Source organism: Propithecus coquereli, unplaced genomic scaffold (assembly GCF_000956105.1).
Source record: "Propithecus coquereli isolate 6110/MARCELLA unplaced genomic scaffold, Pcoq_1.0 Scaffold162, whole genome shotgun sequence".
Classification (NCBI taxonomy): domain Eukaryota; kingdom Metazoa; phylum Chordata; class Mammalia; order Primates; family Indriidae; genus Propithecus; species Propithecus coquereli.
The window spans coordinates 1,547,843-1,563,551 of NW_012140747.1; the positions used below are offsets into that span (position 1 = coordinate 1,547,843).

The 15,709-nt window shown below is 38.1% G+C and overlaps 1 protein-coding gene across 1 annotated transcript in view; it reads right to left on the minus strand.

Annotated features, from left to right (window-relative positions):
- CLOCK (clock circadian regulator) overlaps nucleotides 1-15,709 on the minus strand; it is a 52,550-nt gene that overhangs the window by 20,876 nt on the left and 15,965 nt on the right. Inside the window, 2 exon segments of the mRNA XM_012641092.1 lie at nucleotides 30-150; nucleotides 8,104-8,193. Of these exon segments, the coding sequence (XP_012496546.1) occupies nucleotides 30-150; nucleotides 8,104-8,193 (211 nt within the window).

Sequence of the window (15,709 nt, forward strand, 5' to 3'; positions counted from 1 at the left end):
CCTTTTTTTGCTTAACAGTTATTACTTACATTTTAAATATTCAGGGGTTAATGAATCACTTTCCAGCAGATGAGTAGAGAGTATTTTATAAACCTCTGAATGTTCCCCCTCTGGGATAAAATTAAATATACTTTGATCCACAAGATCAGACTGAAAAAGAAATTTTTAAAAGTAAAATAATTTTAATGATTCAAGAGACAATTATTTTCAAAGTATATAATCACTATGAAACAACAGAGGAGCATATGTTTAACTTTCAATTATCTATGAAATCCAACAAATGTCAAGTTACAGACCACATCTCAAAACACAAGACTGAGAAGCTGGAAGGTGAACATTCCCTTCACAGCTCTGACACTAGTATCACTAGATCCACGATCAGTATGACCTTGAAAGCTTGATAATTATTTGCAAAGCTGTGTTTCACCAAATTTGAACATTTTAAAATACAATGGGACTAAGAGTTAATTAGAAAAATCTCTGGCCACAAGACATAGTCTCACCACACATTTAAACCTGTGGTAAACGATGGTGGTACACGCTACTGCGAAGGACTAGTAACAGGCTACGTGAAGAGGAAATTTGACTTTGGTGTCCTTTCAAATGTCCAATATGTCCCTTCTTTTTTTTAATTTAATTTTTTTGTCCTTTCTTTTTTATTTCATCTTTCCCAGGCATCTATCTTGTATCCCATTGTTAAAAAGCTTTTGCTTTTGGCTATCCTCCCTCAAAAAAGGGCAACTAATATGCTAAGCATTAGAATTCTTGCTAATATATGACTGTCATCATGACTCCTTAATCATTCAACAGTCATCTGACAAACATCAGGTTGCCTACAAAGTGTCACGGCGGTGGAATTACAGGTGAATACGACAGCTCCTAGTCTTAAGTACCCCTGAAAAGAAAACTTCCATGACTTCGCATTTGCTACCAAACCCAGTGCATTCCGCCTGGTTTCTCTGTATTTTCAAACTGTTCTGTGGAATCCTGGGGATACTGAGGTGGTGCTCTCCAGCAATGGGGAGGTGGGAGTGGGCGGCGGCGAAGTAGAGAGGGGCTGTGAGGCAGGGCTCAGGGTCCTGCCCCTGCATTCGACCACAGCAGTTTTTTTCTGTTTATATTTGATACATCTGTAAAGATTCTGTTGGAAGAGCTCCACTGCTTAAAAAGAAAAAACAACAGAGAGAGCCACTGAGGATGGTGGGAGAGGAGAAAAGAGTGTTTTCTACTCTCCCGATAAGCCATACACCCTCATCCTTTCTTATGTCTTTTCTCTAGCCCTCCCAGCCCACCCTACAAAGGGGGATGGCTTTCCCCCTCTCTCCACATCTTTGTATCCTCCATCTTTCAAAGACCACTGCAAATTATTTCCTTCAGAAAAGCATTCCCTTAAGAAAATATAAAAAAAGCATTTCCTTAAAACCATAATCCACATTAAAAATAATAAAACTTTTTTAGTGTTTATTACTCATAGCATTCACTTCTGTTAGTTATAAGTCAGCCTTCTGGATCCATGGGTTCTGCCTCCATGCATTCAACAAACCACGGATCAAAACTATTTGGTAAAAAACAGATGATTGTCTGTACTGAACATGTACACTTTTTTTCTTGTCATTATTCCCTAGACAATAGAATATTATGACTTTATGCATTTACATTATATGAAATATTATTAATATAAGTAATCTAGAGATGACTTAAAGTATATAGAAGGATGTGTGTAGGTTACATGTAAATACTACACCATTCTGTATAAGTGACTTCAACATGCAGGGATTTTGGTATCCCCAGGGGTCAGGGGAGTCTGGAAGCAATCCCCCAAGGATACCAAGGGATGACTCGGGATATTTTAATATCTATGATCTGTTGTTCCATAGCTGAATAAAAGGGCCCTATCTCTTACACCTTCATCCTCCTCCCTTCAAATCAAGGCACATTAACACTGTGCTTTGCATATTACAGTTATTAGTACAACAAATGACTGTGGACTAAGGAGTTATCTGATAATGGCTTAAGGAGTAACCACACTAAAAATATCTGTATTTTAATAAGTGGATTCTTCTAGAAGTCTGAAAAGCCTCTAGAACTGAAGGAATGAACTGAAAACTCAGGTATGAATAATAGAAATGCTAAAAAACTGACTTTTATTGACAAAATAAAGTATTAATTTTCATTATGAGAATGATTATAGTTTTCTACTCTTATTTCTTCTACTACTTTTTCAGTAAATTATGGTTTGCCCTATTTCACCCTTGCTTTTCCATCTATAAATTCACAGGATGTTTCATATTCACAGAGAAAAGAACACGAGTGGTTAGTATTGCGAGTAGCATGATCACAAGTGTTGCTTCCCCAGTTTCTGCTGCCACTTTGTAATAGGTGTCAAACTTACCGTTAACCACTATACTTAAAATCCCTCAATGAGACTGATCACACTTGGCCAGGCATGGTGTGGCTCATGCCTGCAAGCCCAGCACTTTGGGGGGCCAAGGTGGGAGGATGACTTCAGGCCAGGAGTTCGAGACCAGCCTGGGCAACACAGCAAGATCTCATCTCTACAAAAAATAGAAAAATCAGCCAGGCATGGTGGCATGTGCCTGTAAGTCCCAGCCACTCAGTAGAGGCTGAGGTGGGAGGATCACGTGAGTCCAGGAGTTAGAGCCTGCAGTGAGCTTTGATGACACTACTGCACTCCAGCCCAAGCAACAGAGCAAGATGCTGTCTGAGGGAAAAAAAAAAAAAGTAGCTATCTGGATCCTTTTATCTCCCTCACTCATTTTCATGAAGAAGAAAGTCCTGCTGATTTATTTATTCATATGACATAAATTAACAGCCTTTGTTTTTCCTATATTAGGTCGACGTTACCATTTAGTAGAAATTATCAACTATTATCAATTATCTTTTTCCTTAGGTAAATAATCTACAGTTAAACAAATGACTCCTATAGACAATACTTGCTTAAAAGGGACTGAAAGCTCCTTCAAAAAAATGTGAAATATATTTTGGATGTAACATTTTTAAACAACTGTGTTCCTTATTTACAGGCATAAGAGACAAAACTTTTGGCCCTATCAAATAAGCCTTCACTATCATAACTATTCAAAAAATTCTAAATCATATTTCTGCATACTGCATTTTATACTGAAGACTATACTAGCTTTCTTAAAACTTCAAACTCCGAGGCTCAAGTGATCCTCCTGCTTCAGCCTCCCAAATAGCTGGGGCTATAGGTATGTGCCACAACACCCGGCTAATTTTTCTATTTTTAGTAGAGACAGGGTCTCATTCTTGCCCAGGCTGGTCTTGAACTCCTGAGCTTAGCAATCCTCCCACCTTGGCCTCCCAGAGTGCTAGGATTACAGGTGTGAGCCACTGTACCTGGCCAGATTTAAAATTTAAATTAAAAAATTTTAGGTCATTTTCACCAGCGATTAAAATGGCAAGTTTTAATTTTTCAACAGGACTGAATTATAAATGCTAAAGTCTAATTTAAGGATTTGCCAATGTTTCCTCTCTTCTGGGCAACAGCCAAAATTCTTTGACAAAACAGGTATGCATATTAAAACACAAATAAAGGGACATTATTGTTCTAAACCTTTGTTTAGCACCTGTTACAGTTTAATGATTAATGACAACCCAAAACAGAAAATCACATTTTTTTCTTATTGTGTTTGATCCTGAACAAGGATTAGTTTTCTCAAAATAAGCCTGTATTAATGTTTTCACATCGCCAAATAACATACAATTCAGCAATGTCAGTGATGTGAAGTATCCACAGTAACTAGGGAGCAGAAAAAACTGTTTAACTATTCAGCCATAAAAAAATAATGAAATCCTATTCGTGGATGGAACTGGAGGACATTATGTTAAGTGAAATAAGCCAGGAACAGAAAGTTAAACACCGCATGTTTTCACTCGTATGTGGAAGCTAAAAAGAGCTGATCTCATAGAAGTGAAAAGTAGAATAGAGGGTATCAGTGGCTGAGGTGGGTAGGGGAAAGAGCGGGGATAGGGAGAGATTTGTGAAAGGATACGAAATTACAGCCAGAGAGAAGGAATACGTTCTAGTGTTCCGTACTACTGCATGATGATTATAGTTAATAGTATACAGTTTCCAACAGCTAGGAGGATACTGAATGTTTCCAACACAAAGTAATGATAAATGTTCGCGATGATAGATATACTAATTACCCTGATCTGACCATTATACATTATATGTATCACAACATCACACCATAAATATGTATAATTATGTGACAATTTAAAAATTTTCAAAGCTTGTTTTTAATAAAGTATACTATTAATTCAGTATGGAATGAAATGGGTCTACCTGGATCAGCAGCAATCGCTCTTGCTCAAAAATTTACCTGCCAGTCTACATTCTTTGGATGACACAAACAATTTTAAAAACCCAGAAGATGGCTGGGAATGGGACATATAGGAACTCTGTACTATCTTGATTGTTCTGTAAATCTAAAAATGGTCCTAAAATTAAAAATATTTAGCAAAAATACAGGAGGGAAGGGGAAGGTGAGGAGGGTTTTATGACAGGGGGAATGTTAATAATCAAACACTTGATTCCAGTTAGATCACTCACATGTTGTCTATTTCAAAATGCAACTAAACCTTCCCTCACTAAAGATCTACCCCCACGTGCCATTAGGAAGGGATTTTTAAAAACAGCCGCATCAAGTAGCCTACTTATTTTCATATATTCAATAAATAATCACTGAGTACCTCCCTGAGAAACTAGCTAGCTCCTGTGGATACAGAGATAAAGCCCTTAAGAAGTTTACAACTATCGTAACTATCCAAATAAATAGAAAATTACAATTTTCTTTAAGTGTCACTATGGTAGCATGTACAAGGTCATAGTAGAACACAGAGGAATGGCATCTAATTCTGAATGGAGTTCAAGGAAAGTGCAGAGAAGCAGGCTTTTAAAAACTGTGAACACATTGCAAATGCCGTTCTGATTATGACTAAATTAAAGATTACATAGTTTCTATAAACACTAACTTTTTTTAAAAAACCCAATATAATTGTATATGGTTTAAAAGCATAGAATTATATTTGTTTTCAATTACTTAATCTTTATCTTAATCCCATAAAGGGTTTCTTCCCTTGGCTTTTCTTGCTATGTACATATTTTTTTCTTAAAGTTGCCAAGAAAATTCAGTTAATCAGTCTGTCTTTTCTCTGCCTATGTTAGTCTACTTACATGTTGCTGTAATTTCAGGTTTTACTCTCAAACAATTTTTTAGATGTTGGGTTTATCCTACTATCTGAGCTTACTAGAAAACAAAGACCCAGGCCGGGTGAAGTGGCTCACACCTGTAATCAGCACTTTGGGAAGCCGAGGCAGGAGGATTGCTTGAGGCCAGGAGTTCAAGACCAGCCTGAGCAAGAGCGAGATCCTGTCTCTACAAAAAAATAGAAAAATTAGCTGGGCTTGGTGGCATGTGCCTGTAGTCCAGCCTGTAGTCCCAGCTCCTGAGGAGGCTGAGGCAAGAGGATTGCTTGAGCCCAGGAGTTTGAGGGTACAGTGAGCTATGATGAGACCACTGGACTCTAGTCCAGGCAACAGAGAGAGACTCTGTTTCAAAAACAAAAAAGAAAAGAAAAATAAATAAAGCCCCTAGAAAAGCAGTAAAGTCAAGCTCTTTTCTGTGTAAATCAAAGAAATTAGCAAATTACTTATTGCCTGGCTTTCAGTAAGAAATTGCCCTTTTAAGTCTGGCCTTTTAAGTATAAAGTCCATTGTCTTTATCAAGTATGAAGTGTCAGAGTAACCAGAGGAAGGCAAATACCGCTTTTCAATGTCTCTTGGAAGAGACACTTACAAAGCAGATTACTTTGCATTGTTAGAGAGACAGATATTTTAAGAGTAATGCATAAATAACTTTAGAATAATTATACCATGAGCTCCATCTTAGATAAGAACATTATATATTAAATAAATCTGCAAATTCCCTCAAAAAAACCCATCAATTGCAGCATAGCACCTAGTCTACAGTCTGGCACAAAGTAGATACGCAATAAATACATGTTAGTAAAAAAGAAAGTACACAATTCAGGTATTCACCATCCTAATCAGAATTATACAATATACTTCTTTTCTAATTTTCTACCTTTTTGATCATATTGATAATGAATTGAATATGGCCATTATGACATTATCAGTTCAAGTCACACAGCATAAAAGTTCTGTATCTACTATTGTGTGTGTGTATTTTGAAACAGGGTCTCACTCTGTCTCCCAGGCTGGGGTGTAGCGGCGTGATCACAGCTCACTGCAACCTCCAACTCAGGACTCAAGTGATCCTCCTGCCTCAGCCTCCCAAGCAGCTGGGATTACAGAACTGTGCCACCATGCCCAGCTAATATTTTCAAAAAAGTTTTTTTGTAGAGACAGCAGTCTCGCCACGTTACTCAGGCTGCTCTCAGTCCTGGGCTCAAGCAATGCTCCCACCTCGGCCTCCCAAAGTGCTAGGACTACAGGTGTGAACCACCACCCGGGGCCTTGTAAGTCACTCTTCTGAGAAATTTATGAGTTTCTCTAATTTCAACAAGTATTTCAGTAGAAATTTAGTTATTCTCAAGATATTATCAATGATTTAACAACATCTTTACCAGGCTGCTTAAAAGGGAAGCACTAAAAAGTTAGCACTAGAATAAAGAGGGCAGGAAGAACAGAGGATAAAATGGTACAGTCATGAAGTGCGCAATGACGTTTCCATCAACGACGCACCACATGTATGATACAGGTCCCATACGACCACAGTGCAGCTTAAAAATTCCTATTGCCTAGTGACACTGTAGCTGCCATAATGTCATAGCTCAAGGTTACTCATGTGTTTGTGGTGATGCTGTTGTCAACAAACCTACTGTACCTCCAGTCACACAAAAGTTTAACAATATAATTATATACAGCACATAATACATAATAATTATAATAAACAACTATGTTACTGGTTTATGTATTTATTACATTATACTTTTTTATGATTATTTTAAAGTATACTCCTTCTACTTGTATATTTTTTTAAAGTTAATTGTAAAACAGCTCAGACAGGTCCTTCGGGAGATATTCCCAAAAGAAGGCATTGTTTTCATAGGAGACGACAGTTCCATGCATGTTATTGCCCCTAAGACCTTCCAGTGGGACAATATGTGGAGGTAGGAAACAGCGGTATTAATGATACTGACTCTGTGTAAGCCTAGGCTAATGTGTGACTTTGTTTTTAACAAAAAAGGCTAAAAAGTCAAAAAAAAAAAAACTTTTAAAAATAGAAAAAACCTTATAGAATAAGGATAAAAAGAAAAAATATTTTGTGCAACTGTACAATGTGTTTTAAGCGTTATCACAGAAGAATTAAAAAGTTTTTAAAAATTAAAAAGTTTACAAAATAAAAAGGTTACAGTGAGCCAAGATTAATTACTGAAGAAAAAATTTTTTTAACAAATTCAAGGTAGCCTAAGTGTGCAGTGTTTATCAAGTCTACGGCAGTGCACAGTGATGTCCCAGCGCTTCACATTCACTCACCACTCACTGACCCACCCAGAGCAACTTCCAGTCCCGCAAGCTCCACTCGTGGTGAGTGCCCTAAACAGGGGTACCGTTTGTTTACCTTTGATACTATAATTTTACCGTACCTTTTCTATGTTTAGATACACAAATATTCACCGCTGTGTTACAACTGCCTACAGTCCTCAGTACAGTAAAATGCTGAACAGGTTTGTAGTCTAGGCGCAACAGGCCGCTACACCACACAGCCTAGGTGTGTACTAGGCTATACCATCTGGGCTTACGTAAGTCCACTCTGGGATATGCACGCAATGACAAAACTGCCTAGGAACACATTTCTCAGAACATCTCTCTGTTGTTAAACAACACGTGACTGTAGTCAAACGTTAAATTATTACAGATTCAAGTCATGACCGACCTGAGAAAACACAGCCATGCTAAAACACATATGTAGAGCTCTCATCCCCACCCTTGAACCACCGTCCAACACTGTTCTCAAAGTCTACTTTCTAGTGCTTTAGAACATTTGAAATAGGCACGTCACAAGAAAGAGATTATATGATTTATATACTTACTGGTAAATGTTCAAGTAATGAAGTTACACTCTCAGACACATATATTATGCTTCCATCTGTCATGATTGCTAAAAAAAAACCATCAAGAGCCTGAAATTAAATATAATGGTCAGTTAAACGAAAAGAAAAAAGTATTTCACAGGACAGAAATAAAAATCTAATCTAAATGACAAGGGATTTTATGAGGAAACATCCAGAGTACTGTCAATAATGCTGGCCTTATCCCTTTACAGTCCCTTAGTACAGTGGTCCCCAACCTTTTTGGCACCAGGGACTGGTTTCATGGAAGACAATTTTTCCACGGACCGGGGTATGGGGGGTAGGGGTGCACCTCTCTGCTAATGATAATCTGTATCTGCAGCTGCTCCCCAGCGCTAGCATCACTGCCTCAGCTCCACCTCAGATCATCAGGCATTAGATTCTCACAAGCAGCGCGCAGCCTAGATCCCTGGCAAGCGCAGCTTACAGCAGGGTTTGTGATCCTATGAGAATCTAACGCCCCCACTGAGCCGACAGGAGGTGGAGCTTACGCGGTGATGCAAGTGATAGGGAGAGGCTGTAAATACAGATGAAGCTTTGCTTGCTCTGTTTGCCCACCGCCCACCTCCTGCTGTGCGGCCTGGTTCCTAACACACCACGGACCAGTACTGGTCCTTGGTCCAGAGGCTGGAGACTGCAGCCTCAGTATGTAATGTCTGTCTGCCTATTTTTAAATGCTTCTGAGGGAAAAATATCACTCTTTGGGCATCTCTTGGACAGCTGATTTCTAAGACACAGACTTGATGTTCTACCTTCATCGCTATGTATATTTTGTGATCCGACCATATATACACAGTATCGATGGCTTATTTGAAGAAAATGTTAACCTCTCCAAAGCACATACCACCTCAATAATATGTTTTAGGCACACAAAACAACACATTGTTATCATTTTGGATATGTTAACAGAGAGGTGTACGATTGAGGTGTAGGTATCTAGATATATAAGAAATAAAGTGAAAGGGAGTGGTAGGAAATTAAGCTAAAAAACTAGGCTGAGGTCAAATCACAAAAGGCCGTGAATACCAGGTTAAGACATACGGACTTTTATTCTGTACACAATGGGAAGCCAACAGAAGATTTTAGGGCAGGGGGTTCTGCTTCAATGAGAGTAGTATGGAAATAGTGTAGATTTAGAGAGAAAAGAGAATTGAGTCAGGAAACTCTCAGTGGCTTTTGGAATAATTAGGGAAGTTAATGAGAATCTGAATGATATCAGGAATAAAGAAGAAAGAATTTGAGCAAGCAGTGAGAAATGTGAAGTTGGAGTTCAGGAGAGAAGTCACAGCCAGGGTACAAGACTTAATAATAAAGTAATCTTTTTTTTTTTTTTGAGCCCACTCTTGCCTGGGCTAGAGTGCTGTGGTGTCAGCCTAACTCACAGCAACCTCAAACTCCTGGGTTCAAGCAATCCTCCTGCCTCAGCCTCCCGGATAGCTGGGACTACAGGAACGCACCACCGTGCCCAGCTAATTTTTTCTACTTTTTGTTGTTTGGCTAATTTCTTTGTATTTATAGTAGAGACGGGGTCTCACTCTTGCTCAGGCTGGTCTCGAACTCCTGAGCTCAAGCAATCTTTCCGCCTCGGCCTTCCAGAGTGCTAGGATTACAGGCATGAGCCACTGTGCCCGGCCATAAAGTAATCTTGTACTTTATACTTTACAAAGTATTTTCATTTAAGAATTCTAGGTGCAGAACTGACAGCTAAAGAAATGAGATCTACAAAAGAAAAAAGCATGCCAAAGACAAATCACTGGAAGAATTATCTACATAAAGCAATGAAGAGTGGAAAAAAATCAGAGAAAATGACAAAGATAGAATACACTATCATTAAAGAATCATGGAAGAAAGACAAGGTAAGTAAGGAGTAAGAGGGATGGTTCAGTGTAAAACGAGATCAAAGAGAATAAAGAATAAGAAAATGAGAATGAATTTTGGTGATTTTCAAGAGTTATGTCAACAAGAAGGCTAGTCAGACTATAATAAATTTAGAAATGAGTGGATGATCATGAAGGCTATTTATTAATACAAACCACTCATTCATTAACTTTAGAAGGGAAAAAAGGAGAAAGGACAACAATTTTAAGGGGGCCAAATATTATGGGAAGGCATTAAAAAAAAACAACTAGTATATCTGCAGGCTCAGGGAAAGGAAGATGTAACAGAGAAGAAGCTGAAGATACACAGCGGAAATAATACTATAAAGAGATTCTTCTATCAAAACAGTTAACACATCAAATTCTAATTTCTTGTTTAATTAAAAGAGCTCTCAACAAAATAGCAACCGTTGGTAGGAACCCTGTATGTCTTACTCATCTTTGTATATGCAGCACCTGTAGCACTAGTGGGGCACAAGTAAGAAGAGGACTTGTGGTATATTAATGTAATTTATAGGCCTCCCTCTAACTCTATGTAATTGTTGAATGTATAGAAAAAGGGACACACACTCCCATATACCCTTCTATTGGGAAAGAGATCTGTGTATCAGAAAAAACTTATTTTGAGTAGATGCCTATCTTCTAGAACAGCTCAGACAAACCCATTCTTGGCTAATGTAGGGGGATGTAAGTGGAAATCTTATAATTTAAGTAAACTCGTGAATTATTTTTTTAAAAAAGACTCTTTAGTACAATAATGCCAATATTATTATTTCATGAATAATAGGGTCAAAATGATGCTAAGATGACAACTGCTTTTCTCACGTGAGGCTAGACTGTGTCACCTTTGAAAGCAAATTAGTATTTATATGATGATACGTATTTGCTAGGACTCTTTGGAGCTATTATTAAGTGCAGCCCTCTTCTGCGACAAGAAGAGACTGAGATCAGAACTCTTAAAATTTAATCCCACTTCTAAAACTATAGCCTGCCCTTTCATCTTCAAAGCAGGCAAAGACAAAGTGGAGAAAAGCCTCCAATAGCATCTTGCCGAAGTCTTCACGTAAGAAAGGACCCAGGGCCCAGACTTCTTTTGAGAAGTCATCTTCTTCACAACTTCGCAGGTAGAAGATTCGTATCTGTGAAGGGATATAATTTCCCAAGAAGGTAGGTGACTACACCAAAAACTAAAGGGGCCTTGAGGAGGGTCTTCGAGAGGAAGATGAGAGAGACACAGGAGAGACAGAAAGAGAACATCCTCATCCCAAGACTGAAGACCGTGAGGCTTATCCCTTCATCGCACTGTATGATAAAAGGGAAAGGATTCATTAGTTAAAACTGCTTGTCTTCCTGTTTGGTACCTACTTGACTCACGATAAAAGGATTGTATAGACCTTCACTGTTTGCTTAGTGACTGTTTAGTCTGGGAAAGGTCAGAATGGAGGTTCCACGGAAGGAGAAAGTATGTGCCAAAGAGCTGCAGCCAAGACGCAGCTGACGCAGAGCACCAGCCCTTGCAGATCATGCAGAAAGCTGTCAAGGGGAAAGAACTACAGTGGTCCCCCCTTACCCAAGGGGAATATGTTCCAAGACCTCCAGTGGAGGCCTGAGTCTGCAGATAATACAAACTCTGTATTTACTATTCGCAAGTCCCTTTTTCTTTCTTCAAAACTTCACAGGTAGAAGATTCATTCTTATAGTAGATCTTTAGCAACCTCAGCATATGATTTTTTTCTTTCCTTTTTGTCTTTTTTTTTTTTGAGACGGAGTCTCACTCTGTTGCCCTGGCTAGAGTGAGTGCAGTGGCGTCAGCCTAGCTCACAGCAACCTCAAACTCCTAGGCTCAAGCAATCCTTCTGCCTCAGCCTCCCGAGTAGCTGGGATTACAGGCATGCACCACCATGCCTGGCTAATTTTTTCTATATATTTTTAGTTGTCCGATTAATTTCTTTCTATTTTCAGTAGAGACGGGGTCTCACTCTTGCTCAGGCTGGTTTCGAACTCCTGAGCTCAAACAATTCACCCGCCTCGGCCTCCCAGAGTGCTGGGATTACAGGCGTGAGCCACCGCGCCCGGCCTTTCTTTCCTTTTTAAGTCAAGATCTTTCAACTTTCACCTTCTCACTTAGAGAAAGGACTCTGCAGCTTCTCTTTGGCATATCTGAATTGCCAGCAACACTATTCTTGCGATTTGGGGCCATTATTGTAAGTTAAGTAAGAATTACTTAAAGACAAGCACTGAGACAGGACAGTCTATCTGATAACTGAGACAGCTACTAAGTGACTAACAGGTGGGTAGTGTCTACAGCCTGGACAAAGGGATGATTCACATCCCCAGCAGGACGAAGTGGGGTGGCAAGAGATTTCATCACGCTATCAGAATGGTACACAATTTAAAACGTATGAATTGCTTATCCCTGGAATTTTCCATTTAATATTTTCAGACTGCTGTTGAGTAACTGAAACCATGGAAAGGAACACCATGACTAAGGGGAGATTATGGTACGTATCAGGAGATCACTTCACCTAGGGGTGACTTTGCTGAGATCCAGTCAGGCTAAGTTGCCTTGACTGCCTTGCCTACTCTTAATCCCCCAAGGGTAGGAAGAAATATTCTTCATAAAATAGGCACAAGAGGGAGAGGAACAGGTGGCAATGGAGGACTTGAGAGAGACAGCCAACACAAGTGAGTTTTAAGATCTTAGTTCCAGTTCTTCTATTAATTAGCCATCTGATCCTGAACAAGTTGTAATGTCTCCATGCCTCATCTCTGAGTGAAGAGGTTGAGCTAAAATGGTCTATCAGTAGCTCTGACCTTCCAAGATAAATTCTGTGCTCAAAGTGTTACATGGACTGTTTATCTGTAATCTGATCAGCATGACTAGCGAAGAGTAATACAACTAGGTTATATTCTAGCCAAATGAACTTCACCCAAACAAAACCTGTTCTATTCAAATTATGAATCAAATTTTTCCTATTCAATCGGTAGATTTGAAAGACTTTAACTGGGCATGTACAATCAAATTTGAGCTAACATCTGAACCCGGGTTGCAATATGTACACATACATATACGTATCTTTTAAGTTGACATATTAATGTTAAAATGTATACTTACTTAGTAGTTTAAATACTAAAAATCCAAAATACTCTTAACATTAAAAATAAATAAATGCAACATTTTTCAGGAATATAAACCTAAAATCTGTGAAGATAATCATGAGAATTAATTAATATTTTCAAATTTTTAAAGAAATTTGTTTTCTCTGTTATATATTATAAATAATGTTATAATCTCTAGAATCATTAATTCATTATTTGGATACCTACCTATGTATGTACTATATGTGCCCTCGCAATTAATAAAAAACATCTGACCATTGTGAAGAAAAATTTGAAGATATTTTTCTGTTTAGCTTATTAAACTGGTAATTTACCTACATTAGTGAGTAAACACTGTATCAATTTTTTAATTTATAAGAAATTTTTTAGACCAATAAGGGAGGGTATGTAAATAGTTTATGATTAACAAAGATCTTATTAAACAATTGCACTGAGAATATAATCATAAAATAAAAGGGTAATTAAATGAGTTATTGCCCTTCTTTGTAGTAGATATTAGCTTGTGTGCACCCTTTTGTAAACATATTACAATTGACCTTTGAACAACACAAGTTTGAACTCTGTGAGTCCACTTATATGCAGATTTTTTTCCACCAAAGGCAAATGGAAAATACAGTCAGCATTCATGGAACACCCATGTATATGGAGAGTTACCCATGTAGGTGGAAGGCTGACTTTTCATATATGCAGGTTCTACAGAACTGACTATGCATCTTGAGTGTGCATGGATTTTGGCATACACTGGGGAAGGTGGGTAGGGAGAGGAGTCCTGGAACTAATTCCCCTCACAAACCAGGGGACAACTATACTTATATCTAAAGTGATAAATTTTGGACAATGTCAATCTACTTTTTAGAAAAAAACAAATTAACAAAATTAGGAACTATTTGGTTTGTAACTTAAGTGTACACTAATTTAAAGACCTAATTGTTGGTTAGTAAGCTGAGAGTTCTGTGCCATGACTAGCTTGCACCAAAAGAAAAGTTTGTTGAGAGCCGGCGTACACAGCAGCTGAAGGCATGGGATCAGAGGCTGGCTGCCTGCAGTGAATCCCAGCTGAGCCACTTACTAGCCGGATTACTCTGGGCAAGTTTCATAATCCCTTTACTCCTCAATTTCCTCATATGAAAGCAAGAAAGAGATACTAATGTCTATGTCATAATACTAGATATTATGACACATAGAGATACTAGTGCTTACTTCTTAAGACTGTTGTGAGGATTCAATGAGTTAATATGTGAAAACCACTCACTTATTTTTCAAAGTATGGGTTTAGGGCACAAAATATAGTTAGAATGAATAGTGACTATGGTGAACAGTAAGTTATGGTACACTTTAAAATAAATAAAAGAGTGGAACTGGAATGTTCCTAACACAAAGAAATGATAAATGCTTGAGGCAATGGATACCCCAATTACCCTGATCTGATTAATATAAATTGTATGCCTGTTTCAAAACATCACAGGCACCCTATAAATATATAACTATTATGTACCCATAATTAAAAATAAAAAAATTTTGAAAACTAAAGTACAGGTTTAAATGTTTACAATATATTTATACTCCAAAAAATTTTCATATGGTAACATTTCTGCTGAATACATAAAAACTTAATCTGACAATTAAATGTCGATCTGAAATATAAACCGGAAAATTAACTCATTAATTTGCAAAATGTCTTGTTTCAGACTTTAGTAAGTACACAAAGACATCTGAGACAAGCCGTTATACATACACACAGGCATACCTCGTCTTATTGCGCTTTGCTTTATTGTACTTTACAGATATTGTGCTTTCCTCAAAATAAAGGTTTGTGGCAACCCTGTATCAAGCAAGTCTATTGGTGACATTTTTCCAACAGCATGTGCTCACTCTGTGTCACTGTGTTACATTTTGGTAATTCTTGCAATATTTCAAACTGTTTCATTATTATTACATCTCCTATGGTGATCTGCGATCTCTGATGTTACTACTGTAATTGTTTTGGGGGTGCCACAAACCACACCCATATAAAATGGCAAACTTAATAAATACCGTGTATGTTGCGAATGCTCCACTGACTAGCCATTCTCTCTCCTCAGGCCTCCCTATTCCCTGAGACACAACAATATTAAAATTAGGCCACTTAATAACCCTACAATGGCCTCTAACTGTTCAAGTGAAAAGAAGAGAGTTGCCTCTCACTTTACATCAAAAGCTAAAAATGAGGTTAGTCAAGAAGGCCTGTCAAAAGCTGAGATAGGCCACAATTAGGTCTCTTGTGCCAAACAGAAATTTGTGAATGAAAAAGAAAAGTACCTGAAGGAAATTAAAAGTGCTACTCCAGTGAAAATACAAGCGATAAGAAAGCCAAACAGCCTTATTGCTGATATGGAAAAAGCTTTAGTGGTCTGGATAGATCGAACCAGCCACAGCATTCCCTTACACCAAAGCCTAATCCAGATGCAGGCCTTAATTCTCTTCAATTCTATGAAGGCCGAGAGGTGAGGAAGCTGCAGAAGCAATATTGGAAGCTAGCAGAGGTTGGTTATTGGGTATAGGAAAGCAGCTGTCTCCGTAACATAAAGTAC